This window comes from Neovison vison, chromosome 3, assembly GCF_020171115.1.
Source record: "Neovison vison isolate M4711 chromosome 3, ASM_NN_V1, whole genome shotgun sequence".
NCBI classification, from domain to species: Eukaryota; Metazoa; Chordata; class Mammalia; order Carnivora; family Mustelidae; genus Neogale; species Neogale vison.
The window spans coordinates 176014531-176042259 of NC_058093.1; the positions used below are offsets into that span (position 1 = coordinate 176014531).

Below are 27729 nucleotides of genomic sequence, written 5' to 3' on the forward strand. Positions count from 1 at the left end.
TGTTACTAGGCGACATCACTTCTGATAAAAATGACCCCTGCCTGGGAAAAAAGCTGGGACTAGGAGGGACTAGAAATGGACTCCACAGCTTTAGGCTTCCCTAAGTATGCTGACACTTGTAATTTGGGCATGCCCCTCATGGGGACCGCTGGAAGCTCTGCCTAGGGAGTTGTTACAAGAGGTATCGGATGCTTAGAGTATGAAGTATTTTTAAAGCCATTGCATTTCCTACACTGACCAAAGTAGGTCTTGTCCCCTTGCACCTTAGCTGTCATCAGGGGGTGGTAAAGTGGATTCCTGCAGGTAAGGAGTGCCCAGCACTGCCTTGCAGGCAAGCTGGGGTTCTTGTCCTATATTCTGTTGAGTAGAGTGGTTCCAAGTGGGGCTGGCCCACGATAGTCTCATGAATCTAACTACACATACCCCGTTAACTATAATGAATATATAAATTGCTAAATGTATCAAAATTGCTATAATCATGAAACAAAGAGCAACGGCTAGACAGAGGAAAGTTCATTCTACCTGGACAGAGAAGGGAAAGGCTTTACAGAAAAGATGACTAAGCTGGGCCTAGAGAAAGGATTTTGTCAGAGAAGCTGAAAGAAGATCACTCCAGGCACTGGAACAGCATGAATACATAATGTATGATTATTCAGAATCTCTTTCTACATTCAGAATCTGGGCAAGGGACTGATCCTCCTGAGGAAAGCCATTGAAACAGGACACCAGAGTTCACCTCCCAGAAGGCTAGTGTAACAGGTAGAACAGAAAGAAGGAGGATAGACATGTGGGTCTTAGGGAAGGCATGGTTTATGGGGTGGGCAGTATGAAGGAGAAAGCGAGTCAGGGGCAACATGGCCGTGGACAGCCAAGACGAGAGAGAGGGCTTTGGGTGGTGCCTGAGAAACTGTTTTTCAGGAAGTTTGCCATTTCCTGAGAGGCTAAATAAAGCCTAGACTTTATCTTCGGACATATTTCTGGTAGACTGCTGTTCCTTTAAATGTCATCAGACTTGGAAGAGATGGGAGCACTTGGGTTCTGACTTTTACAATGCCAATGCCAAACCCACGCTTCTACTTTGGAGTCACTGTCTGCTGCCATGACCTTCACACTCCAGCCTCAAAACATTCTGATGACTCACTCAGCTGAACACACCATGAGCTAAGGTACAAAATGATTCAGAATGTGATATGGACTTCTATTTCTAAATTTTTCCCTAGGCCTAATGAGACAATTGGTCATGAGCTGCAAACTCTTGACCAAGCCTCTTCCATCCCGGCAGCACACTGGTTTCAGAACCCACAGCTGAGCTAGCCAATACTCAAGGGTATTGTTGCCTCAGTCATACAAGCTAGATAGGAAATTGCTACACTTCCATGGAAAGACAGTGTATCTGGAATGACTGTAGAATACATCTATTACTTAGAATGAAGATTTGGCCTGAAACAAAGACATTATGAGATTCTTCTGAGATTAATTTTTTTTTTAAATGGGGGCAGGGGAAAGAAGAATGAATAGGTAGAGCACAAAGGCTTTTTAAGGCAGTGAAAAAACTCTGTATGATACTATAATGGTGGATAAAGGTCATTATATATTCATCTAAACCCATAGAATATATAATGCCAAGAGTGAACCCTAATGTAAACTGTGGACTTCGGGCAATTATGACATGGCCATGTAGAATCATCATTTGGAACAAATGTGTGACTCTGGTGGGGGGATGTTGATGAAGATGCTGGCTATACAAGTATGGGGACAGGGGCTACCGGGGAAATCTCTGTACCTTCCCTGCAATTTTGTTGTGAACCTAAAACTTCTCCTAAAAAACATAAAGTCTTGATTTAAAAAGAGAAGAGCCAGTCCTTATCAACTAGGGTGAAATTAGTAGGTGCAATCATCTTATCTTCCCATATTTTTATGTTGCTTTATTTTATCTTATTTTAGGTTTCATTTTATCTTATGTATCTTCCCAACCAATGATTACAGTAATAATCAATGGCAAGAATGTGTCACTTAGCATTTTGGTTCAAATGGTGATGAAAAATTGATCTTTCCTTTCTCACATTCTATGTTATTTTTATTTCACTTGTATCAAATATTTAAAATTTACCTACTTCTTACCCTGCATTTCTTCTTCTTCTTCTTCTTTTTTTTTTTTTTTAAGATTTGTTTATTTATTTTCGAAAGAAAGGGAGAGAGAGGGCGGGCAAAGGGAGAGAGAATCTCAAGATAATTCCCCACTAAGTGGGGAGCTTGACACTGGGCTGGACGTGGGGCTCAAGTCCCTTGACCCACGAGATCCTGACCTGAGCCAAAATGGAGTTGGATGCTCAGCCTATTGTGCCACCCAGATTCCTCCTTACCTTGCATTTCAATAGTACATTACATTCACCAGTCACTTCCCAGCTCAAATACTCAGCAAAATGAGGACCTAGAAAATTTTAATGATCAATAATCACTCTACTAATCACAAATGCAAAATCAAAGCTCATTCTTAAATTCTAAAATGATATATGTATACAAAGTATATTTATACACATAAATATATAAAGTGATACTTTAAAATTCAAAATTAGTTTTCAAATATTTTAAACTGACATAAATTTAATAATAAATATTTTCAATCTTTTTTTAATTTACCAGGGCATTATTAACATTAGCAATAATATACACTTAAATTTGTTACGGAATTAATCTTGGAATATTTTTTTCAAGAAATACAAAGTTTTTCTCTTTGCTCACTGCCCATTTTTACCTTGTTTCCTGATCCATTCTTGCCGCTGGAATTCGGCTTCTTTCTGGAGTTTTTTATAAACTAAAATAGAAAAACAAAGAAGTATGAATTGAGTTGAGTGGTATAACTGTATATGCCAGCCACTGTGCTGACTTATATTGCTTTTTTTTTTTTTTAAGATTTCATTTATTTGTTTGTCAGAGAGAGAACAAGCAGGGGGAGAAGCAGGCCTCCTGCTGAGCAAAGAGCCTGATGTGGGACTAGAATCTAAGACCCTGGAATCATGACACACGCTGACGGCAGATACTTAACTGATGTAGCCACCCAGAGATCCCTATATTCATTATTATAATGTACTTATACATCATGATAACCTATTTAAGTTTTTATAATGAAGAAAGAGGCTAGGAAGGTTAAGTAAATCGTTCAAGGTCATGAAGCAAGAAAATAGTGAAATAGTATTGGATGTTGCAAATGTAGAGATTTGGCCAGCCTTTCCAAATGCCACATTTGTTAAATGCCACATTTTACATGTTGGTAGTTTCTACAGTGGCTTATGGCAACTGACATATAATCCAGTTATATAGTAGAATTAATTGATCTGGCATGAACCACTTGTGCATATTTTTTTTCTTAATTTAAGTAGTTTAAAGTACGTACACAGTATAAAGTACTATCATTTTTTCTGAGATACAGATGCAGTCTTCGTTGTATTGCAATCTCCTTAACTGGAGAATTTTAGTAATAAATACTTGTTTAGACAGGAGATCATTTAACTGCAGTCTTCCCTGTGGGCTAAGGTTAAATCTGGTGAAATACTGTGGAAAGTATTCACTGAAATTGGATTCCAATGTTTGAAATACAAGAAACATTTCCTGCTGCCTTCCACATGACCACTTTGATGTCACAGGGTATTTGCACTGAAGGGAACAGTGAAGTCTTTGAGTTAATGTGCCACAGACTTCTTACCATCTCCAATGAGAACAAGAGTGGAGTGGCCAGTTGCTTTCCCATCTTGAAGCTGGAAAGTATATGTTCCCTCATCGTCATCCTGTAGCTTTTCCATGAACATTTCAATTATGCCAGTGTTTCGGTCAATATGCATCTTGTATTTCTTCAATGTGGAAAGGAAAACAGAAATCAGTGAGGAAGATATGATGCTGATGCCTGATGGAATAAATGCAAACTCCAAGGAATCATAATTTTAACAAAATTTATTGTTAACTTTTTTTTTTAAGATGGGCTTTCAAAATCTTGTTCCCTAGAAAAAGAAAAATATGATGTGGCATATATGACATTGACCAGAACTGATTACTATAAAGTCTTAAATTTAATTTTTTAAAATACAAATAAAGTTCTGTTATCCCAAGTCAGAAATGTTGCCAAAAAGGTGTTTTTAGATTCCCATTTTACCTTCCAGATTACATTCGTTTTAATTAGCAGAATAATGCAAAACAACGTGACAGACATGTTTTTGTCTCATCCATTGCTATATCCCTCACATCTTGGGCACACAAGGTCTATAGCAGGCAGTTAATAAATATATGTGGAATTAATATGTGAATAAGAATGCCTCCAAAATATGTGAAGTCCATTTGTTGCTAATAAACTGTACTCACCCTACTGTTCTGTGCTTATTTTATATGTTGCTTAGGCAACTTTTTTTCAATGTAAAGATAAATCTTAGCCTCTGGGCATACAAGCACAGGTTCTATAGTGGATTTTACTTAATGAAGTTTTCCTATAAAATGTCACAGAATGAAGGCTCAGGTCTGGTATCAGCTCTGTGCTGCAGTTCTTGCTCCAGAGTGTTCCCTGCAGGAAGCCAGTCTGCAACTGAGACCACATTTTTGCTTTGCTTTCTTCTACATTAGCTTGTTTTCCTAATCCCCACTCTTGAGAGAAATTCTATTTCAGACTGCCTTTCTAGGGAACTTAGCCTATGACACTGATTTCTACCAATGAAATAGTGTAAGAACTGCAATGACAATGAACAGTTCTTCAAGTTCAGAGCATGTATGCGTATGTGTGCATGTGGGCAATAGCAAGAGAGCCTGTGTGAACACATAAAGGAGAGTGCGTCAATGCACATGTGTGCACCAGTGGTCCCTAAACAGCTGTGGCAGAAGACAATGATGCCAACAATGCTTTTTCCTTCCCCTCCACTGGCTGGGTGATGAGCACAGCCATCAAGGAGAATATTTTGAAAATGGAGAAGATGGGTCACCGTGGAATCTGTGTGACTTATTCAGGTTCTATACACGGTTGCTAAATGAGCTGAAAAGAAATAAATTACTTTTTTTTTTTTTTTGCTATTTTATGTTATTCATTCTCCTCCTCACTAATGAATCCTGAAATGTTTTTAAAACATATCTTGATGAAAGGAGAACAGGTTGTTAATAATGGCCACAAATCACACCTCTCTCCCATCTTTTGAGTCTCTCATTTATACCTGTGATATCACAGTAAGAGCCAGAGCTCCTAACCCCAGGTTCTTCAGTACCACGGGGTACTGGCCTGATTCTGGGAGGACAAAAATAAGTGCAAATGTTGTAACTCTGTCTATGGAAACTATGCTTCTATTAAAAGCAAAGCAAAGAGTAGATATATACAATCACCTATGTAAAGAAGACACCAATAGACACACACACACACACACACACACGTGTAGAAAAAGACTGAAAAGTATAAATCAATGTGTATATTAAAAAGTTGTAAGAATTTGTGATTTGTCCTTTCTGAATCTTTACAATTTTTTTACAATAAAAATGTATTTTTTCCCAGAAAAGTAATGAAAGATATTTTTGCTGCATTTTTTTCTGATCCACTGGAACAATGGACGTCATTTCCTCCCCATGAAGAACCAAGTTCCTGTTGAGATTTCTAATGTGAGTATGTGAGTTCAGGTAAGCACGCTGTCTCCTCTGCTTCTCAGGAGAAAAGCTGTATTTTCCCAGGTAACCATACTTCTTGATTTGCCTGGGACAGTTTCGGTTTGATTCTTGTCCTGGAAAAACTATTACTAGAACCCTCTTCCATTCTCAATAGTGACCCAATTTGGATAATATGACATAATCAATCTATATTTTCCTCTACCTATTTTCTTTTTTACATGTGAAATGCCTTAAACTCTCCCACCTACTCCACAAACCAGTGGTTTTCATAAAACTTACCTGAATTTTAATAGGGCTCCCTTAGCACATTATACAGTGATATGTTCAGAATCTAAAAAGTACGAAACATACCGGCCCTTCAAAAATCTCCTTGTCATTAAATATGTAGGTGACTTTGGTGTTGCCAGACAGCTTCTCAGCCTGCATCCAAAACCGGACTTGGCCTTTCTCCAAGATTTCAACTGCCAACTCTGACTTAATTGGGACAGCTATGCAAAATAAAAACAAAAATAGTAATTTTACTGGTAACCAATTGTATTAATACCAGTTTTTCAGTGAAAAAACTCTCAATGGAAATGACAGTAGAGCACCTTGCTTCTTACAAAACCTGGAGACAGTAAGAACATCGTAGGGAAAGAATGACGTTCAGGGATGGAAGATGTGGGTTCTAGTCCTGCTGCCACTTTGGGCAAGTCATTCATCTTCTGTGAGTCATAGCTATCTCAACTGTAAAAATAATAAGGAAGGTAAACTTAACTCCAGGGTTCCTTCAGCTAATTTGTGTGACTCTCCGCTGTGGCTTTAGGAACAATAACAAAGTGTGATGAAATAGTCTTGGGCTGGCCCCAGGAGAGCTGAAGCCTAGTCCAACATTAGCAACTGTGTGATATTAGGCAGGTCCCTTCACTTATCTGGGCCTCAGCTGACTCATTTATAAATGAATGGGATTGTACCGAATGTCCTAAATTATCAAGAGATTTTCCAGCTCCAACATTCTATAATCTTAATTACTTCAAAATACTAAGAAAGGAGTTAAATTTTATTTTTTTCAACAATTTAACTCACTTTGGAGGTTCTTTCAAATGTTTTTAAAAATGAATTTCAAAACAGAACTCATGTTGATGATATACACAAGATGAACTAGCTTATCATTTAAACTCTATCCATCCCACTGGATTGCCAGTTCAATCACACTCCTAGACAAGGCAACATTTTTCAGAAGCAAATAAGTGAGTCACTATTAACAAGATATATTAAGATACAGCATGGCTTGCCTCACAAAGAAAGTGAAGGAACCATATGGTATCCCTGACATACACCTGTATCGCTTAAGACATTTGAGTCTGGGTGTAATTTTGGAAGTTGTCTGATATCTCTGAAAAACAGTTTTCTAAATTTCTTGAAACTTGAAAATGTTCTCTAAAAGGCTCCTCCAGCCAATGGTTTTGTATCAGAGGTAGCGCCAAGGCAAACTTTGTTGAAAACCAAGGCGGTCTCTCAAAGTTTAGTAGTCCTTCCTTTCTTTTAGGAGAAATCACCAGCCTTTGCTTTCTCTAAATGGTGCTTAATCTAATCTCAGCATTTCAATAGATGCTACATTTTGAATTGTAAGTTTCCCAAACTTGTATCAAATGTACGTCAGAATTTCTTTGTACTTATCCTAAAACTATCCTTTCCAAACTTTAAGGGATCCCTTTCATGTGCACTGTTCCAGTCATTATGAAACTCAATTATAGACTTGTTCCAGCGAGGAACTAAACAGAGGCTCAGATGTCATCTACTGAGGGGTGTCCGTGATACACAGAAGATGGGCTCTGATGTCACACTGTGACCTTGGACAGGTCTCTCCTCTTGAAAGCTCATGCTCCTCACTGATAACATGGGTATTGTCTGCCCCATAAGACCACCAAGAAGACTGAATATAGTACCAGACAACACTAAGACACTGTGAATAATGACCAGTGCTCAAGAAGGGTGAGTTCTTTGCTCTCCTCATTTTACTGAAGACAAAACTGAGCCCCGGGACATAAAGGAACATAACAGATATGTTAGTAACATATGTGGGTAGCAGAGTTGAGACCAGGGTTATTCCCTCTATTCTGTGCTCCTCTTGGTTCTCTGGCTGTCCACTCTAAAGAACAGTAGTGGTTGGGTAGTGAGTATCATGGCAGACTCGAGGGTTGTGAGAGCAGAGGCTAAACTTTCTCCTTACAGGACACTCCTGCTTGCTACAAGTAATTCTTGAGGAAAATGGAGAGTAGAATTTCCTGAGAAAGTCTGAAGACCTCATTCTGGGAAATCTAATACATGAGAGATGCAGTTACTTAAGGGGCCCAGAGTGGTGATGGAGAAGAAAGGGCATGTCCTCCTGGAAGTTTCAAGCTCCCTTAGTGTTCATTGCCCTCTCTGGGCACTGGAACATCACTTGAGGAAACACTGGCCACCAGGAATCACCAGAGAGGGCGTGGTGGCAAACAGCAGGTGTACACACATTAATAGTCATGTCCTGCTCAGGTGCTATAAAGACCACTTGGACTTAACCACAGGTATCCATGGTGTACATCTGGTCTAGTTACTTAAATTCTCCAGACCTCAGAGTCTATACCTCTAAAACTAAATCACCTTAGAACTGAGACTTTTAAGGTCACTGTTGAGTTTAAATGATATACTCCATTTCAGCACCCTATAAGTATTCTGGCATATAATAAGTGCTCTATAAATTTGGCTATTAATATTTTGGTACCTCTTTCCTCCTCCAGTGGCTTCAACAACACCCTAGAACTATCAATTATAAAATATATTGACACCTAAGAGGACATACTAAATAGATGCGATTTATATATATGTGTTTGCGTATATCTGTACACATAGGGTATATGTGCACCAGAGGGATAATAATCAAGAGATATTATGCAGGATGTTGACAATACTGAATTATACCTTCCATCACATCCCTTAAAATACCTTGGAATTTTCAAGTAAGCTGTCTCTCTACACTGCAGCTTAATATCAATAGTGGCAAAATCAACTAGGCTATTTTCTGTTTTTAGCTTTATACATTTTTATTTTTTCCTTCATCTCAATCCTAAATTTCCTTACAGTCCTTTCTCTGGCAGTTAATTTGTTCCAGCAAAATATCTATTTTTTGTAGGTTTAAGGCATATGCTCAGTGGTTTTCAAAATATTTTTGAAAACAGCTTAAAATAGAATTACTGCACCAAGGGATAAAGGAATAGCATGCTCTTTATTACATTCTATAAGAAACAAGACCCATTTAAAACCTTATAAAATCTCATGAAAAGACTTAATGATATGTCAACATTTACTGAGAGGAAGTGAGTATAAATTGAGAAATTAGATCTGCTGTTTTGACCCTTCCTCAGATCTCTGAAAATATTCATGTAGTCAGGCTGATCTAATAGAAGTGGGAGGAAGAAAAGTGTGGGAGCTGTATTCTTGACAATGCTGCTCCAATGGGCTAAGCAAATCTCCCTTGGGTTAGGAGATCTGATACTTGCATATCAGAGTTCTGATACTTGCATGTTGAGTTCTCTCTCTGCCTACCTAAATGCCACACGAGTTTTCTGCTACTCTCTCTCCTAGAACCAGTAATTAGAGTGAACATGCTTATGCAAAATAAATATCTCAGCATACGTGACAATATCAGACAATATCAGACAATTACTGTCTTCAAGTCCACATGATCACTGAACACCAGGGAGGCTTGGGCACTTCCAATTCAACAGTAATACCCCATGTTGTCTCATCAGCATCCTTCAAGCTAAATGAAACATTGTTTGGACCAGCTGTTGCCTAGACACTTTGCCAATGTTTACTGTCCGACTAACTAGATTAGTGAATGCTGCTGTTTCTTTCCATTTCCACCAATAAGACAGTGTGATCACGAATGGGGTCTGGCTGTGTTCAATATAGTGACCCTCTCTACCACTCCCTATTTCACAGCCCTGGGGACATGAAGGGAGAGCATACTGCACAGCTTGTAGACAGAGCTTCTACAAGTGGGTTTTTCTAGGATAACTGCTGTTTCAATATTTATATTTTTCCTGAAAAGTTCAAGGATCTCTCACAGCATCTCTATTCGGTAGGTGCTATAAACAATTACAATAGCCAGTTCTAGAAAGGAAACTAAGACATGGGATATTAAAATTGAGTTGCTCAGGTTCATTGAATGGGTCAGAAGTACAGAATATAGAAAGGACAGGCCAAACTTCTACCTTCCAAGCAATTAAAAAATAATAATAACTTTGAAGATACCATTCACAGTATTACTTTTCCAGTTTTGTGGTGATTAAGTGTACAGATGAGAAATGGTTCTCTCCCTGAGTTCAGAAAGTTTGTATTCTATATCCACACCTCACAGACACCTCACTGTGCTGCTTTGTTGAACAAAGTTGGTTTTGAGAACATAACAGCTGAGGACAATAGTTACTAACACTCAGCCTCAGGATAGAACAAGCAATCCTTGGGAATGGAAAAGAAGTCAGGCAATTAGTTCCAGAGCAGTGAGTGTTTCTTTTTTAATCATAGCCTTCACTGGGAATTTTGGGAGAGCTACAGACCTTTCTCCTAGAAAAATGGACATATACAAACATACAAGGTTTTGCCTGTAGTGTGGGTCACGATATAGTTTATTGAGTTCCTGAAAAGTCTGTATTGGTGAAGGAGCTGTATTTTAGGGTCTAAAGAGTAAAACAAAACAAAACGAAATGAATTAAAATTCGTGACTTAAAAGAGTGAGTGTGCATTATCACTCTTCATTTGTTTTCTCAAACTTCAGGGTATATAACCCGGATAACCCACAGTTTGGCCAACAGATATCAATGACAAGAGAACTTATCAGGTCAGTGGAACTTTCCGAGTATCATTTCAGACTTCTTTCTCTTCTTTTAGATGTGGACTGTGAAATTTAATCTTTTATGTGGAAAGTACTTTATTGAAGAGTTTGTTCAGAAGAGATAGTTCAGAGAGATTCTTTTTCTGACTAGGACATCTTTACCTCCTTTTCCAGGAGTTTAAAATGGTAGATAATGTCGTCAGATTATCTTTATTTAGAAGTGTGATTCTTCTGTTAAGTGCTAACATTAAATTGCTTAGGAAGAGATTGGTTTGCCTAAAAAACATGTGAGTTAATGTATACAGGATCATATAATATATAGGATCCCAAAGTACATAGGCAAAAAGTAAAGAACTTAATTACTCAGCTATGACACCTGTGTAGCCTACTACTTCACTGTGTAACGGTATGGGATGTGTTTTCTATGTTAGTATCTGTATCTCTTTAGAACAATGGCCAAGATAAAAGCAGCCCTTCTGGAAAGTGCATTTGTAGCTAAAGTGTATGTTCCATTAGGTATTCTTAAAAGCCTCTTCTCTTAGTCCTGTCAGAGTTGTCGTCTGACCTATTCCAGAAGTCACCACCTAAACCCTGTGGATGTACTGTGGACACTTACTTGGGAACTTGTGTTCTTGGCTGAGAGCTAGTAAACGTTTCAGCTCTGTAGGGAGAAAAAAAGAAAAATTAAACCTGAACTACGAAAACAAAAGCCACTTGATTCTAGAGGATCACTCAATGATGAATCAAAGCAGCATTAGACTTGTGAATGGATTTTTTTTTAAAAGATTTTATTTGTTTATTTGACAGAGAGAGATCACAAGTAGACAGAGCAGCTGGCAGAGAGAAAGGGGGAAGCAGGCTCCCTGCTGAGCAGAGAGCCCAATGTGGGACTCTATCCCAGGACCTGAGCCGAAGGCAGAGGATTAACCCACTGAGCCACCCAGGTGCCCTGATATTTTTTTAATTAAAGACTTTAATTTATTTATCAGAGAGAGAGAGCACACAGGGGGAGCAGCTGCCAGACGGAGTGGGAGAAGCAGGCTCCCTACTGAGGCCCTATGAGGCACTTAATTCCAGGACCCTGGGAACATAACCTGAGCCAAAGGCAGACGCTTAACCAACTGAACCACTCAGGTGTACTAATAAATGGAATGATTTTAAAATTACCTTCCTCATCGATCAAGTAGCTTGACCCTATTCCATCAGTATCCGTTACATCACAGGAATAAATGCCCAGGTCTTCTGTCCCCAGGTCCTTGAAGGTCATTTTCGTCCTGCAGAACAGAATACTCTTATAAGAAGGGAGGCTGTGTGGGATTTATGATCTAGCAAATTCGTCCTTGCTCTCTTTCCATAAACATCCTCACCATTGCTTTAAGATTACAAAATTTCATAAAATAATGAGAATCACCATTAAAGCTGACTTTATGTCAATCAAAGCTTTTCTAACATCACAAATGAGATAACATTATGAGAAAGCTTTTTAACTGAAATAACATGAAAAGTACTTTATAAGAACTGTTATTTTTTAAGGCTGACATTCATTATTATTTTTTACATGACCAGATATAAAATATTTGTGATTTCATTCCCTTATACTAAGTATTTGAAATAGAAAGCAAAGAGCTTACTTCAGTCTCCTATCATGAAAATAAAACCCCATTATTATGACTGAAGCAGTACATACTTGTTGCCTTTGCTTTCAATCTCTAATCGGGGAGAGTCCTCTGTGGATACATAATCTTTGGACCAGTTGAACTGAGAATTTGGAGCCATCTGATCACATTCAAAGTTCAGTGAAATTACTCCATCATCATCCACGTTTACAACAACCTCTTTGGTTCCTAGAAGATCCAAAACAAGGCACTGATTATTTCCTGATAGAAATTAATGAAGTAAGAATTCCTTACTTTGGGATTCATTACTGTAGCCTCAAACCAGGGCCTTGAGCCTGTGCATGGGAAAATCTCCAGCTGCTCACTGTGAATGCACAATCCTACTTTACAACTCAACTTTTATACTACAGCATGGAATTAAATGAATGTGCCATGTTTTTCTGGTAAAGCCAACACCATGGACAGTATTCTTTGCTTAGGGCTGAACAAAAATTGCTTGATGTGACTGAAGGTACAGTGGAAGGAGTGGGTTGGTCATAATAAGGACAAGGCAGCCTGAGGCAAAAAGAAAGCTGAATAATCCTTATCAGGACCAAATCAATGACTTTTGCTTCGGTAACATCCATATCCACCTACTCATCAGAAAAGGACAGTTAAGAAGTAAAGAAACCAAGGGGAAATTGAAGGGGAGAAAGTAGAGGTAGTAAAAATTGCCTGTGTTCATAGGCTTAATGTTTATTAATCATTTTAAAATGGAGGACTACATGGAAACTCAAGGCCAAGATCTTTCTCTGTTGATCAAGCAACCATAAATCAATCAAAAGGTGCCCCTCTGGATGAGAATGACAGCGACCTAAACATGACTGTTATCAAACTGTACGGAAATTGAAATGGAAATGAATTTCAAGAGATCCAGATGTTTAAAGAAGACTGGTTTTTAGATTTAAAAGAAAAAAATTCAGGTAGTGCTTTGAGTTTTTGTATTTTGAGAGTTATAACAAATTGCACTGGCATCTAATTTAGCAATTTAGAGTTCATACAGCATATAAAATATTCCCATCTATGCTTAACTCCTGTTTGAAAGGTAAAATGTACCTCTCAAGTTGACACTCATTTGATTACCAGTCTAAACTCAGTTTGTTTCCATATGTTAGGAAAAACATATTTAATCTCAGAAAGGTACAGCTTTGTCTTCAAAAGGGCATTAAAAAAGATCTTCCAATAGACACTGCCAAAAAATTGAAGGTCTTCTCTCTAAATTGTGTTGTAAGAAGCCAACATCCTGGCCTATTGTGCAATAAAACTTGTCAGGGGAAAAAAAAACCTGCAAAACTCCTCCCAGGGGAAGGCCAATAGAAAATAGTGCCCAAACAATGTGTGGCAACATGAAGATCTTGATTTGTAAGCCAGGAAGCTGATTTCATTTTGTCTTTATTGATGACAGGGTGTGTGCTTCAATTATAAGCCTCTAAAAAGTGATTTTTTTTTTAACACATGAAATGCTTAAAGAAAACTAGTTCTAGAGATTTTTAAAATTATTTTTTTAAAATGAAAGGGTTATTTTCATATTTGGTGATAAACTGAAATAATGATCAAATAAACATTTAATTATATTTGAATGAAATGTCCACCATGTATTACTTTTAAGGGTGAGTCTACCCTACTGGAAGTTGCAGACCATGTTCTAGTGATACTCCTGATAACATATGATGAATCCTCATCATTCACTACTGTATAACAAAAAGTGAAAAAGTGTTCTCATTAAAACTTAAGACTAATATGTAAGAGGGCTGAGGTTCAGACAGTGTTATGATACAGAGCATGGTTGAGTCACAAAGAGAATACAAATAAGAAAATTTCTGTGTATATGTATTGTTATGTAGAGGAAAGATGGGATGGAGGTTGACTAAACCTTTCTTGCTCTTTGCATAATATCTATTTTGGAGGCATGACAGATTGTTCATATTAATCATTCACTGTCTTCTCTGTAATCCCTTTCAAAAGGAAGTGAATCATCCATATGCTTGCTGTTTATTATATTGGAGGTATGATTTAAGTTTACAACAGAAAAAATATTGATTAGGTTAAGAATTATCATTTTTTTAATTAAGGTGAAAGATCTGACTTTTTTCCGAAGGAGTCACAAAACTGAAAGAATATGAATATCATAGTTAGCTTTGCCTTTCTCTCCATTCCACAGAGAGCCTTTGCACTGCAACATTTCACCCATCTGGAACCCTGCTCCAAACCAAGAAGTAAGGAAAACAAGCCTCTGAGAGGCAGCACTGATGTGACAAAGTCCACACACTTGTATTCCTGGACACTCAGGAGAATTTCATAGATTGTCCCTTGGAATCTATTTATATTTCACTTGAGATTATTCTAGGAAGTTGTTTGGTTGGGTTCCATCAGTAGATTAAACCTCCAAAACAGAGGGAAGTAAAAAGCTACCATCAGTAGGCACAATGAGAATAAGGAAAATGAGAGTAGGAGAGGAGGCAGAAAACCTAAATGCAGGCACAAAGACATTATTTAATAGAGGAGCGAATGGCTCTTCACCCCATAATGACATCACTGTATCCCAACATTGTACAATAAATAAGATTGATCCTTATGGCCCTGAGTCACACAGAAAAAGGTAGATAAGATTCAGTATGCTGCATCCAAGGTTGAAAAGTACAGACTAACATGTCTAATCTATTTTATAAGAATTTTCATCAAAGAGTTTTAGAATTAATTTTAAAGTATTGATGCTTTAGCATATAAATTCTCAGGTAAATGGAACAACTGGGAATTTAGAACAATAATTCGTAGAGGTTTTTCTCTTTTTTTTAATTGAGGAAAAACTGGTCTGTAAGATTATTTAAGTTTCGGTATATAACACTATAATTCAACATCTGCATACACCACTAAAAGTCTAGCTACCATTCATCACCATACGATTGAATCCCTCTACTCATTTTGCCCACCCCCCACCCTCATTCCCCTGTGATAACCACCAATCTGTTTTTGTATCTATGAGTTTGCTTTTGTTTTGTTTGTTCATTGTTTTAGGCTTTTAGATTCCACATGAGTGAAATCACACGGTATTTGTCTTTCTGCATCTGACTGACTTCACTTCCCATAAGATCTTCAGACCCATCCATATTGTCAAATGCTTTTTCTGCATCTATTGAGATGAACACGTACTTGTTATCCTTCATTTTGTCAAAGTGGTGTATCACAAGGATTGATTAGCAGGTATTGAACTCTCCTTGAATCCCTTGACTAAATCCCACTTAATCATGGTGGATGATCCCTTTGAATGTATTGTTGAATTTGGCTTGCTAATGTTTTATTTAGGATTTTTGCATCAATGTTCATCAATGATACAGGCCTGTAATTTTCTTTTTTGTGGTTTCATCTGGTTTTGATATTGGGATAATGATAAAATGAGTTTGGAAGTGTTTTCTTCTATTCAATTTTTTTTAGAAGAACTTGAGAAAGACAGGTATTGAATCTTTGAATGTTTGATATAAATCACCAGTGAAGCTGCTCTGGTCCTGAGCTTTTTTTTGTTGAGAATTTTTTGATTATTGATTCAATTTCCTTACTAGTAATAGGTATATTCAGATTTTCTATTGCTTCATGAATCAGTCTTGGAAGATTGTATGTTCTGAGAAATTTGTCTAGTTCTTCTAAGCAATCCTCTATGTTGGTATATAATTGTTCATTGTCTCATGATTATTCATATTTCTGTGGTGTCAATTGTAATATTGCCTCTGATTTCTAATTTTGTTTATTAGAGTCTTCTCCTTTCTTTTTCTCCCCTTGGTGAGTATAGCTAGTTTGTCAATTTTGTTTACCTTTTCAAAGAACCAGTTCTCAGTTTTACCCTCAGTTTTCCCCTTTTTTTCCTAGTCTCTATTTCACTTATTATTATTCTAATCTTTACTATTCCCTTTTTTCTATAGACTTTAGGCATCATTGTTCTTTTTCTAGCTCCTTTGGGAGTAAAGTTAAATTGTTTATAAAGTTAAATTGTTTCTTGAAGTAGGCCTGTATTGTTATGTATTCCTTCTTAGAAACACTTTTACTGCATCATTCCAAATATTTTGGTATGTAATTTCTATTTTCACTTGTCTCTAGATATTTTTAATTGATTTTCTTTGATTATCTTGATGACCCAATGGTTGTTCAGTAGATTTGTTTAATCTCAAACATTTTTGTGTTTTTTCTAGTCTTCTTACAATTGATTTCCAGTTGCACAACACTGTACTCACAGAAAATACTTGATGTGATTTCAGTGCTCTTGAATTTATGGAGACTTATTTTATGATTTAACGTGATCTATATTGGAGAGATATAGAGAGTATAGAGTGTTCCATGTGCAGTTTAGAAGAATATTTATTCTGTCACTTTAGGATGTAATTTTCTACATATATCTATTAAGTCCCTCCAGTCTAATTTATCATTTAAGGCTGATATTTCCTTATTAATTTTCTGCTTGGATGATCTATCCATTGATGTAAGTAGGGGTATTAATGTCCCCTACTATTATTGTATTGCTGTCAGTTTCTCCCATCAAGTCTGTCAATATTTGCTTTATATATCTTGGTGCCCCTTTATTGGGTGCACATATATATATTTTTTTAAGATTTTACTTATTTATTTGACAGAGAGAGAGAGAGAGAGCACAAGTAAGCAGAGTGGCCGGCAGAGAGAGAAAGAGAAACAGGCTCTCCACTGAGCAGGGAGTCGGATGTGGGGCTCAATCCCTGACCCTGGAATCATGACCTGAGCCAAAGGCAGCCGCTTAACCCACTGAGCCACCCAGGTGCCCCTGCATATATATTTATAAGTGTTATGTCTTCTTGCTTGATTGACTTTTTATGATTATATGCCCTTGTCTGTTATTACAGTCCTTGTTTTAAGTCTGTTTTGTCTGGTATGAATATTGCTACTCCAGCTTTCTTTTCACTTCCATTTGCATGGAATCTCTTTTTTTCATCCCTTCACTTTCAGTCTGCATATATCTTTAGATCTGAAGTGAGTCTCTTGTACACAGAATATAAATGGGTCTCATTTTTTTTTTTTTTTTAGCCATTCTAATGCTCACTCTATATCTTTTGATTGGGGAGTTTAGTCTATTTACATTTAAAGTAATTATTGACAGGTATGTACTCACTGCTATTTTGTTAATTACTTTCTGGTTGTTTTTATAGTTCTCTTTCTTCCCTTGAAGTCTGGTGGCTTTCTTCAGTGTTATGTTTAGGTTCCCTTCTCATTTTCTTTATATATTTGGTCTAAGTTTTTGCTTTGTAGTTACTGTAAAGTTCACATATAACCTATGTATGTAACAGTATGTTTTGACTTCACAGTAACTTAAATTTGAATACATTCCAAAATTGTACATTTTTCTTTCACCCACATATTTTTATTTTTGATGTCACATTTTACATCTTTTTATTTATGCACCCCTTAACTAATTGTTGTGGTTTTTTCATTTATTTTGCTTTTTTCTGTCTTTTAACCTTCATACTTGCTTTATAAGGGATTGGTTCACTATCTTTATACATTTGCCTTTTCCAATGAGATTTTTACTTATATTTTCTTATTATTAATTAGTGCCATTTGTTTTTGGTTTAGAGAACCCTCTGTAACATTTCTTGTAAGGCCAGATTAGTGGTAATGAACTCCTTTAGCTTTTGTTTGTCTGGAAAACTCTTTTTTTTTTTTTTAAAGATTTTATTTATTTATTTGACAGAGAGAAATCACAAGTAGACAGAGAGGCAGGCAGAGAGAGAGAGAGGGAAGCAGGCTCCCTGCTGAGCAGAGAGCCCGATGCGGGACTCGATCCCAGGACCCTGAGATCATGACCTGAGCTGAAGGCAGTGGCTTAACCCACTGAGCCACCCAGGCGCCCCTGTCTGGAAAACTCTTAATCTCTCCTTCAATTCTGAAATAACATTGCCAGGTAGAAAATTCTTGGTTGGGAGTTTTTTCCTTTTAGCACTTTGAGTATGTTATGCCACTCTTTTCTGGCTTGTAATGTTTCTGCTGAAAAATCTGTTGATAGCCTTATGGGGTTTCTTTTGTATGTAGTAAGCTGTTTGCTCTTGCAACTTTTAAGATTTTCCCTTTAACTTTTACCCTTCTAATTATAATGTGTCTTAGTGTGAATCTCTTTGGGTTCATTTTATTTGAAACTCTCTGGGCTTCCTGAACCCGTATGTCTGTTTCCCTCCTCAGATTAGGAAAGTTTTCAGCCATACTTCTTCAAATAAGTTTTATGGCCCTTTCTCTCTTTCTTCTCTTTCTGGCACCCCAGGATTGCAAATGTTATTCCTCTTGCTGTTCTTTCAGAGATCTCTTAAGTTATGTTCATATTTTTAAATTCTCTCTCTTTTTTTTTTTACTACTCTGTCTGGGTGAGTTCTTTTTTTTTTTTTTTTAAAGAGTTATTTATGAGGGAGAGAAAAAGGGTGAGAGATAGCACATGAGTAGGGGAGGAGCAGGGGGAGAGACTCTTCAAGCAGACTCCCCTCTGAGTGCGGAGCCCATCCAGGGCTCAATACAATGATCCATGGGATCATGACCTGAGCTGAAAACAAGAATTGGATGCTCTACTAACTGAGCCACTCAGATGTCCCTGTCTGCATCAGTTCTATTGTTTTATTCCAGCTCACTGATCTGATATTTGGCTTTAACCAGTCTGTTGTTGAATCCCTCTAGCATATTTTTCAGTTCAGTTATTGTATTTTTCAGTTTTGTAACTTCTATTTGGAACTTTCTTATATTTCCAATCTCTTTGTTGAGGATCTCACAATTGATCCATTTTTCACCTAGGTTCAGTGAACATCTTTATGATTATTACCTTAAACTCTGTATCAGGTATGATGCTTATTTCCACTTCATTAATGTCTTTTTCTGATGTTTTGTCATGTTCTTTTATTTGAAACATATTCTTCTGTCCTTTCATTTTTTCCTGACTCTCTGTGTTTGTTTCCTTGTATTAGGTAAATCAGCTACCTCCCCCAGTCTTAAAGGAGTAGACTTATGTAGAAAATGTCATGTGGAGCACAGAAGTGCAATCTCCTCTGACTGCCGAGCTGGATTATCAAGTGGTACCCCCTGTGTGGGACTGATGTACCTATGTGCAGTGGCAGGTCTGTGTCTGCAGCTTGACATGGGCAGGGTTGGTGTCTGGCCCACCTGCAATGCATGGCTGAGCTGTGGTACTGTTCAGGTTCCTGAATGGCCAAGTTTGGTCTCCATGCAACTTGGAGAACAGAAAAACCCTGCTTAGTTGCTGTCTCAATTGTCTCAGTTATTGAGAGAAGAATATAGAGCTATCTCATTGAATTGTTCTGGAAAATTAATTTTTGTAAAGCAGTTAACAAAGAGATCTTTTGTGAAAATATAAGTGAAACTACTATTAATTATAAAACTATTTAGTTTTAATTAATTTGTTAGCATAGTTCTTTGAATGAAGGTATTTACAAAGAGTAACTCAGTAAGCTAAGTATTTTACAATCATACTATAATGGGAGATTGAATTGAGATTGCCTTTGGAAAAAAGGTAGACTCCTGAGGTCTGACTTTACAGAGCAAATAGTGTTTTGGGAAAATATTTTTTTTAAATTGTATGGGACAAAAAAGAATAAGTGTGAAGAATTTAAAACAAAACGATGCTCTTTGGAAAATTTAAAAGCCAATAAAACAACTTTAAAAACAACTTAAAAAGTAGATAAAAACAACATAAAAAGAGCTCAGAGTTTCTTGTATCTGAAAAGGACATGTTGGCTTATATATTCCTCTTTGTATGATTAAGGAAGTAACTATGTTCAACTGGCAGGGCTAACTTTTCCACATTAAAATCTAAGAGGAAGTTCAATAGTGGAATTCCTTAAATAAAGGAGTTCTTAAAATATAATGGGCAAAAAATTCTATAGCAATTTTTAGAAAGATATATGATATTCAAATGGATGATTCTTTTTATAAATGCTCTAGAAAAAAGAAGAGCAAATACAATGCCAGCATTTCTTTTTGTTCTTTTTTTTTTTTTTTTAATTCTAACTAGTTGGTGCCTGGGTGGTTCGGATGGTTGGGCCACTGCCTTTGGCTCAGGTCATGATCCCAGAGTCCCGGGATGGGGTCCCTCATCAGTCTCCCAGCTCCACGGGGAGTCTGCTTCTCCTTCTGACCTTCTCCCATCTCACTCTCTTTCCCTCAAATAAATAAAAAAAACACCTTTGAATAAATAAATAAATGAATTCTAACTAGTTAGTTAACATAATGCCAGCATTTCTGATAGGCCCTAGACTAATCCTCGAACAAGCCTGTGTAGATAGACCTGGTGCAGTGTCAGAATTAAGAAAGGTATAGTTAAAACATCCTCAAATCTTCTTTTTAGAATGTCCTATGGCCTAATTGAGTTTTTACCAAGCATTGAGCTACTGTCACTTCATGGGTGAACTCATAAATATCTGAAGAGCTATACTCTCTAAAGCTGATTAATGTGTGATCAAAATGGCTCAGATACTTAACTGGCAGGCAGTCAACTTGATATTCTGCTGTCACAGTCAAGGCTTCCCTATGGATATTCTCATCTGGATGAAAGGTTGTCCCACCCTCCAACAGAGTTGGGCTAGAAAAGTGGACCAAAATCTGTCAGGACCTAGATTTTCTCAACCTTTGAATCTGCTCAAAAACATGAAGAATTCAAGTAAGAACACAGGAGATTTAGCTATAGAAAATAAAAGAGATTATTTTGGTGTAAAAAGGATTTAAGAAGAATTGTCTTAAGTTTGCTGCCTCAAACTTACCCTACACAAATCCTTAATATGGACAGGGGGATACCAGATTGTGTGGAATGGCATTATTAATGGTCCCTTCAGGCTTGCCACCACACCTAGTATGTGAATGAGTTAAGGTACAGCCCAGGGCTAAAATGAATGATTTGGAAATTAACTGTCCCTCCTCTCCAAAAGATGATTTCAAAAAAAAATTGAAAGCCAAAATGAAACCACAGTAAACTGTTCATATTCCTATATATTTCATAATCTGATAGGCAATTTTTTCTCATATAATTTAGTCTTTTACATCAGCATTAATAGATCCTTTTTACTAGCTTTAGTTATTTGTCCTTTTCCATGGGGTGTGTGTGTGTGCACGTGTGTGCATGTGTGCGGCTCATGTTTAAAAACATGAGTCACGTTTAAAAACTCAGAGAGTGGGACAGAATAGAAGCAGAGAGAATTGAATTAATGCAATCAGTCTACGTGATACTTAGCTCCCCTATGTTTAAGACCAAAACTGCTGGCTGACCTACCACTTTGGTACTCACATCGTGGCCTCCATTATAGAATATCTAGGGTTAAGTTTACACACTGTGGCTATAAAACAGAGTCATACTCACTGGCCAAAACATGTAGTCATTCATTATCTTTTTCATTTAATAAATGACTACAACACACCAGGTACCAAGCCCTCGCAAACAGGAAGAAAAGACACACAGTTCCTGTTTTGAAGTAGCCCACAGTTAAATCAAAGTTCATAACCCTGCTTTCATGCTAGAATTACCCAAGTGGCTAAATAAACAAAAATGAACCTATGCCCAGGCTCAGTCCTGAAGATTCTGATATAATTGGTCTGCAGTGGAGTCTGGATGGAGTCAGTATTTTTCAAAAAAAGTTCCTGGCATGATTCTCATGTACAGCAAAGGTTGAGGACTACTGTTCTAATGGCTGAAAGAGAACAGTTAATAAACAAATACAAGGGAAATGTTCTAAACGAAGTCAGTTGAGCAGAACAGCCAGCCTGGCTTCCTCCTCTGAATCCTTGAAGACTCCACTTGTAGGTGACTGAGAGCTCGTTTACATTCTCAGTCCTGCCAGGTGCTATGACAAACCAGTTTTCAGAAACTGGAATTGGTTAGGAGGTTGTCAACTCAATCATTCCTTCTAGTGTTGCATTCTTCTAACCTGCCTTGCTCCTAGTAACCAAGTCCTAACTTCTGGTAACTGAAGTTAGGTTGGGACTTTGCCTTGTGTTTGGGCCCTCCTCTCCATCACCTGAATTCTCTGGCTGGCTGCTGAGTCTCTGGTAAGAATACCTACAGCCTGTACCACCAGTCATTTTTTTGTCCTCCAGATCACCTGCCACACCTTGGTAGGTCTTTCTTTTATCTTCCATCTGATCTGGCTCACCTTGCCTCCGCCTCCCCCTCTACCCCAGGCTTGATGCAATCAATATAGATACCATTTGAAAACTATCAAATATCAAGATTAGGAGTACCTTTTATATACTAAACAAATATACACTAAATATTTTTCAGCTTATTCTTCTTACAGGCTTTTTTCTAGCTTAATTACATTTCTTGGTAAAGCCTGATACACTGAGTCTATTTTTCTGGATCCTCATCGGCAGAACAACTGGACATTCTGACAGGGCCTAAGCTACATCTGCTGGCATATTTATTGACTTCAAAGGGAGACCAGTGATCCTCTAACTCTGGTGGATTAAGTTAACTTTCAACTCAAATTCAGATTACACTTGTGATATCGTGTTAAACTTATCTGAGGCTTACTGTTACATGATGAGCTTTATTTCTGAAATTTTAATAATACATTCCAAAAGAAGTCGTTCTTCTGCAATAGCAATCCAAATTTCACATCCCAAATCTTGAAATTGATAACATGCCTCCCCACCTCTGCCCTATCCATTCTAACATATAATAAATATCTAAGCAAAAGTAAAATATTGATATTTAAGAAAATCATTAAATACAGTCAACTTTACGCTACAGGTAAGTTTTTTACAAGGACTTATGAAACCCCAGTTTACTGCCTATTCAGATATGAGAAGTATTTTATGAACATCTATTATAGCTCTCATCACACACCATGTTGTAAGTTCTGAGTTTTCCATGTAGATTGTAAGCCCGGTGTACAGTGATGATATCCTATTCCTCTGCTCCTGTTGCCCACACATATTGTGTTCACATACCGTAGCTGCTTAAGAAATGTATGTCTCAAGAATGAATGTGCCTGTTGCATATGAACATATCCACATGTCTCCTGGGTTTTGGTGTTCCTTTACGGTGAAGGACTTTGACTTTGTGCATCCCAGGATTCTTTCCTAGGCTGTGAGCCAAAGAGTGGCTTCATCTCCTGCTGTTTTATGGATCAGTGTCTGCAGCTGTTCTTTGTAGTTATATTCTGGGAATGGAATGGCCACAAAAAATGACTTCCAAATCAGTGAAACAAAACTCTTTACTCACGAGCTCATCAGAAGATCATATTCTGGTGGTAAAACTTCTGTAGGGGTAGTTTTATTAATGTCATGCCTGAACACCTGCCATTCTGAGACTATTGATGAGAAAATAAGAACTCAATTTCACCTTCCTTCAGTTAATCAGATTTGGAATCCATTGCATCAAAGGTGCTTTTAACTGATCCATGAGTTTACCTCTTTGGTGACCTAAATGTTCTTACAAGAGTTTGCAGTTGTATCTTTTTGCACCTGCATTTGTTTCTATTTCTTTAGTAGTGGCAACCTCAGAGTCTGCTTCCTATACAAATATATATTCTGGTGTCTTCACCTATTGCCTTTTATCTGGTGTGTGTGTGTCTAGCGTTGTCCTGTTTTCTCATGGAATTTTACAAAAGGTACTTATAATGAGGTGTGGCACTTTATCCAGACAACTTTTACACTTGTGTATAAGTCATTTTTCACACCCAGGTCTTAGAGGGCAGTTTTAAGAGTAGTTGAAAGTAGGTTATGAAATAATAGGATGAGAAGGGTAGATACTTCCTAGAAGGATACTTTTGATATACTTTTCAAGTAATATGCAGGGAGAGCAAAAGTTTCTATGTTTACATTCTTTTCTTATCATAAAAATAAATATCACATTATATATTTACTCTTTGTTTTAATCTGAAAATCGATGTGGATTGAAGTGAACATGCTTGGACTAGAATGAAGGCAAACTTAAAATAGCTGGTTAATACTTTTTTAATCCTCTCTCATTTCAAATGTTTCTTTTCAAGTTATTTTTTATTGATTCATAATTGGCCCAATATTGTATTAATTTCACATGTACAATATAGTGATTCAATATTTATGAACTGATCGATCACCTTGATAGGCCAAGTTACCATCTGTCTCTTTACAAAGTATACAAAGTGATTGCCTATATTCCCTATGCTGACTATTACAGTGCTTTCTTTACTGTAACTTGAATGAACTGAAATATGTAATAACTTTGAAAAGCAATAGAGATTAAATGGGAAGATAAGTAATTATTATGTAATAATCTGAAACTATTTGCACAGTGAACACTGTAAAGTTTTTCACATAATAAAGGGGAAGACTGTCTTCCCTAGTCCAATCATGGCATCTCTTGAAACTAGGAAGTGAAGGTTTCTTCCTTTCTATAGATCATCCAGTTAAAACTGCTGTTAGTTTTACCAGGAGTCAGCAAACTATGGCCTGCAGGCTAAATTTGGCCCCTTGCCTCTTTGTATGACCTGCAAGCTAAGAATGGTTTTTATTAAACAGTTGAAAAAAATTCAAAAGAAAATTAATATTTCAAGGCATGTGAAAACTACTTAAAATTTAAATTTCACAATACATGAAATATATAATGCATATAACTGGCACAATAAAGGTTTACTAGAACACAGCCATGTTCATGAGTTTATGTATTATCTATGGCTGCTTTGGTTATGGCAGAGTTGAGTATCGTGACAGAGCTGAAAATATTTACTGTTTGGTCCTTCACAGAAAACACTTGATGACCCCTGGCTTGACTTAAAAGATACAATTAAATAAATTCTGCTTTTGTTTAAGAATCATGCTTGTTCACGGGCTGTTCAGCTCCTACAACTGGGAAAATATTCTTATAGGACTTAATGGCCACAGTATAGTGACAGAATAACGTCCTAGGAATGTACACTTGAAATAGTCCAGGAAACATACTTTGACCAAGAACTTCCCCATTTTTAGGTACAGTCCAGAATAGCCCTGGATCACTTCAAACCTGGCTGATTCCTGTCCTAAGAGCGCCTGTGATGCGATCAACAATTTACATCCACAGGCCAAACTTATCAGCTATTCAGATAGCATACACTGATAATTTTGAAAATTAAGAAAAACATAGAAAGTAAGATTGAATGTTGCTCTGGTGTCTTACACAGATGAGATTAATTTTAATGAAAGTGTCAAAGCCCACCTGGACGGGTTTCTGCCACAACAGGCCCAGCAAGGTCCGATGGCTTGCCCACACCTGCCTGGTTGATGGCTCGGACACGGAGCACGTAGCTGACACCCTCCTTGAGGCCTTGTACCTAGAAGAAGCAGGAACAGAACTGATGGGTGTTCCGTGTCATTTGAACAGAGGTGCTCTTCCTGTGCACAGATGATTTTGTTGTAGAGCTCAATTTCTCCCATTCGTGGAACTCTATCTCCTGTCCTCACTTAAGGTTACCAGACTAACTTTTTTTTTTTCAGGTTAAACTTTTCAACATGTACATGTTTTTCTCTACCTCAGGCTTGAAATGTATCTGAATATAAAACATCCAGGAGAGCGAATCTATATCACAATGGGTATGAAGATTATAGGACATCTCTACTTCTTTATGCCTATATTGTTTTAATTTTTCATCATAGGCATGTGTCTGTTTTATAATCAGAAAAGTCAGTAAGTCTATTTTCACTTTAAAAACTGTGGACAAACTCTGAGATAATTTCCTTACAGAAAATTAACCTCCTGGTTTGTGGGGCACATTCAATCTCAGTGTCAAGTTCTCTCCCTCTCTCCTATATTCACCTTTCTTCTTTTTCTTTCTTCAAATGAGTGAACTTAACCATTCTTTGATATGTTTAAACTCTATCATTTTTTTCTTCCCACCCGTATTTTCTAGGCTGTTGGTCCCCTCTGCTTAGCTTCTTATCTTTGTTTTGTTTACCCTGAGTCAAGCCCAACCTCAGCTCTTGGGATCCTTTGCTGCATCAAGTTGAAGATTTGGAAATTATTCTGGCCATAAATATACACCATCACTATCAGATGTATCTGATTTTTTTTAATGTTCTTCGGGGGTTTCTTTAAATCTACAGGCCTCCTGACTCATTTGGATAACCAAATAGCATGCTAAGTTCCTGACCTTCCTTCTCCTTTTTCTCTCCCCCATGAAATGCAACCTTTCCCACCTCCTCAAGGTTTTGGAAGAGGTTAGGGAGCTCACTGGCATATGCTAAGATGAGTTAATGGTGTGTTTCAAGGTCATCTCTCTCGGAAGATATATTTATATTTTTAATGGGGACAGTAAATACCTCAATCCTGGAGAGAAGCTGACAGACAATATGGACTTTAGTCCACAGTGGCAGGTCAATGGGAGAGAACTTGTAGGGCATGCATACTCTGAGAATCTTCCAAGGCCCACCCTCTAGGCAGTGGCTTATTCTGGCAACAGGTAGGGCTGCAAACTAAATGCAGTGTGCTGTTTTCTGTATGACTGTGGTGAAGTCACACTTCGTTCTAAGTAATGAGTCAGAATCATATTCTCCACAGCTTCTGAAGCCCTAGTGTGGATTCAGGGTCTCCAGGTGTCACTGCTGACATAGGAGTAAACATTCTTTTGAGATATCCATTTGTTACAAGTGAGATTCACTGGCTTTAGCAGAACAGTCACTGGCAGAGAAGTTAGGAATTTGTTCAGTTAGAACACTTTAGAGCAATCTGGAAGCCAAAGATGTGGATAAGGGTGAGGATTAGGTCAAGAGTTGAGTGAACCCATTCCACTAGCCTCTGAGAGCTCATGTGAGCACAAGCATGGGAGAACCCATGAAGTAAGACAGTGCATGACTCAAAGGAATCAGCAGGTAAAGCCTTGCTGGCATGAATGCTATGAAAACAGCACCCACAAATCAAAAACCATCCTCTAAAATCAATCAATCAATCAATCAGAGGAAGAAACGAGAAAGTCCCCTTTCTAAAACTGTGAGTAACCAAAATATAAGGTGGGCAGTTGGAGGAAAGAAGGAAAAGAAGAGAGAGGAGGGAGCTCGTGGATGTTTTCCAAAGCTATATTAAGGGATTCAGGTTAAATATAACCAAATTGCTTTAAGCATCAGAAACTTTGCCCAATCCCAACCACTGTCAAATGGAATCTTACCAGGAGCCCAATATAGGAAACAGACCACAACAGAAATGTGTTTTATCTTGCTAACTTTAAAGTTAATAGTATTAGGGTACCGTTTCTTCTTTTTAAAAAAAATGTTTCTCAAAATATGAGCTCTGTCTTACCCTCAGGTATGTGTTCTTAATAGCTGCCTTATTGAGTCCTCGCCACTGGTCATCTTTGGCATGGGCCTCCTTCAAGTCCACAAAGTAACCCGTGACGGGAGTCCTTCCCGAGTGGATAGGAGGCTTCCACTGCAGAACCAGGGAGGTTTTCCTGACTTCACTATATTTGACATTGTGTGGGGGTCCTAAAAAAGAGAGAGACAGAGACCAATGTATAAGAATTATGACATACATGTCAAAATGCAAATATGTGTAAATCTAGAGCCATATCTGAAGTCTTAAAGCTGAATCCAGTGTTCTTTTGTGAAATCTACTATTCGTGTAGAAATAGGTATTTTGTG

At 37.5% G+C, this 27729-nt stretch overlaps 1 protein-coding gene across 9 annotated transcripts in view; it reads right to left on the minus strand.

Annotated features, from left to right (window-relative positions):
* MYOM1 (myomesin 1) overlaps positions 1 to 27729 on the minus strand; it is a 159287-nt gene that overhangs the window by 17583 nt on the left and 113975 nt on the right. For all 9 annotated transcript variants that reach the window (XM_044243342.1, XM_044243334.1, XM_044243335.1 and 6 more), the window contains 9 exons: positions 27389 to 27573; positions 25316 to 25430; positions 12171 to 12327; positions 11651 to 11757; positions 11100 to 11144; positions 5980 to 6116; positions 3704 to 3848; positions 2756 to 2815; positions 2364 to 2431 (listed from right to left, as the gene is read on the minus strand). In XM_044243342.1, the coding sequence (XP_044099277.1) occupies positions 2364 to 2431; positions 2756 to 2815; positions 3704 to 3848; positions 5980 to 6116; positions 11100 to 11144; positions 11651 to 11757; positions 12171 to 12327; positions 25316 to 25430; positions 27389 to 27573 (1019 nt within the window). The remainder of the gene's footprint in view (positions 1 to 2363; positions 2432 to 2755; positions 2816 to 3703; positions 3849 to 5979; positions 6117 to 11099; positions 11145 to 11650; positions 11758 to 12170; positions 12328 to 25315; positions 25431 to 27388; positions 27574 to 27729) is intronic.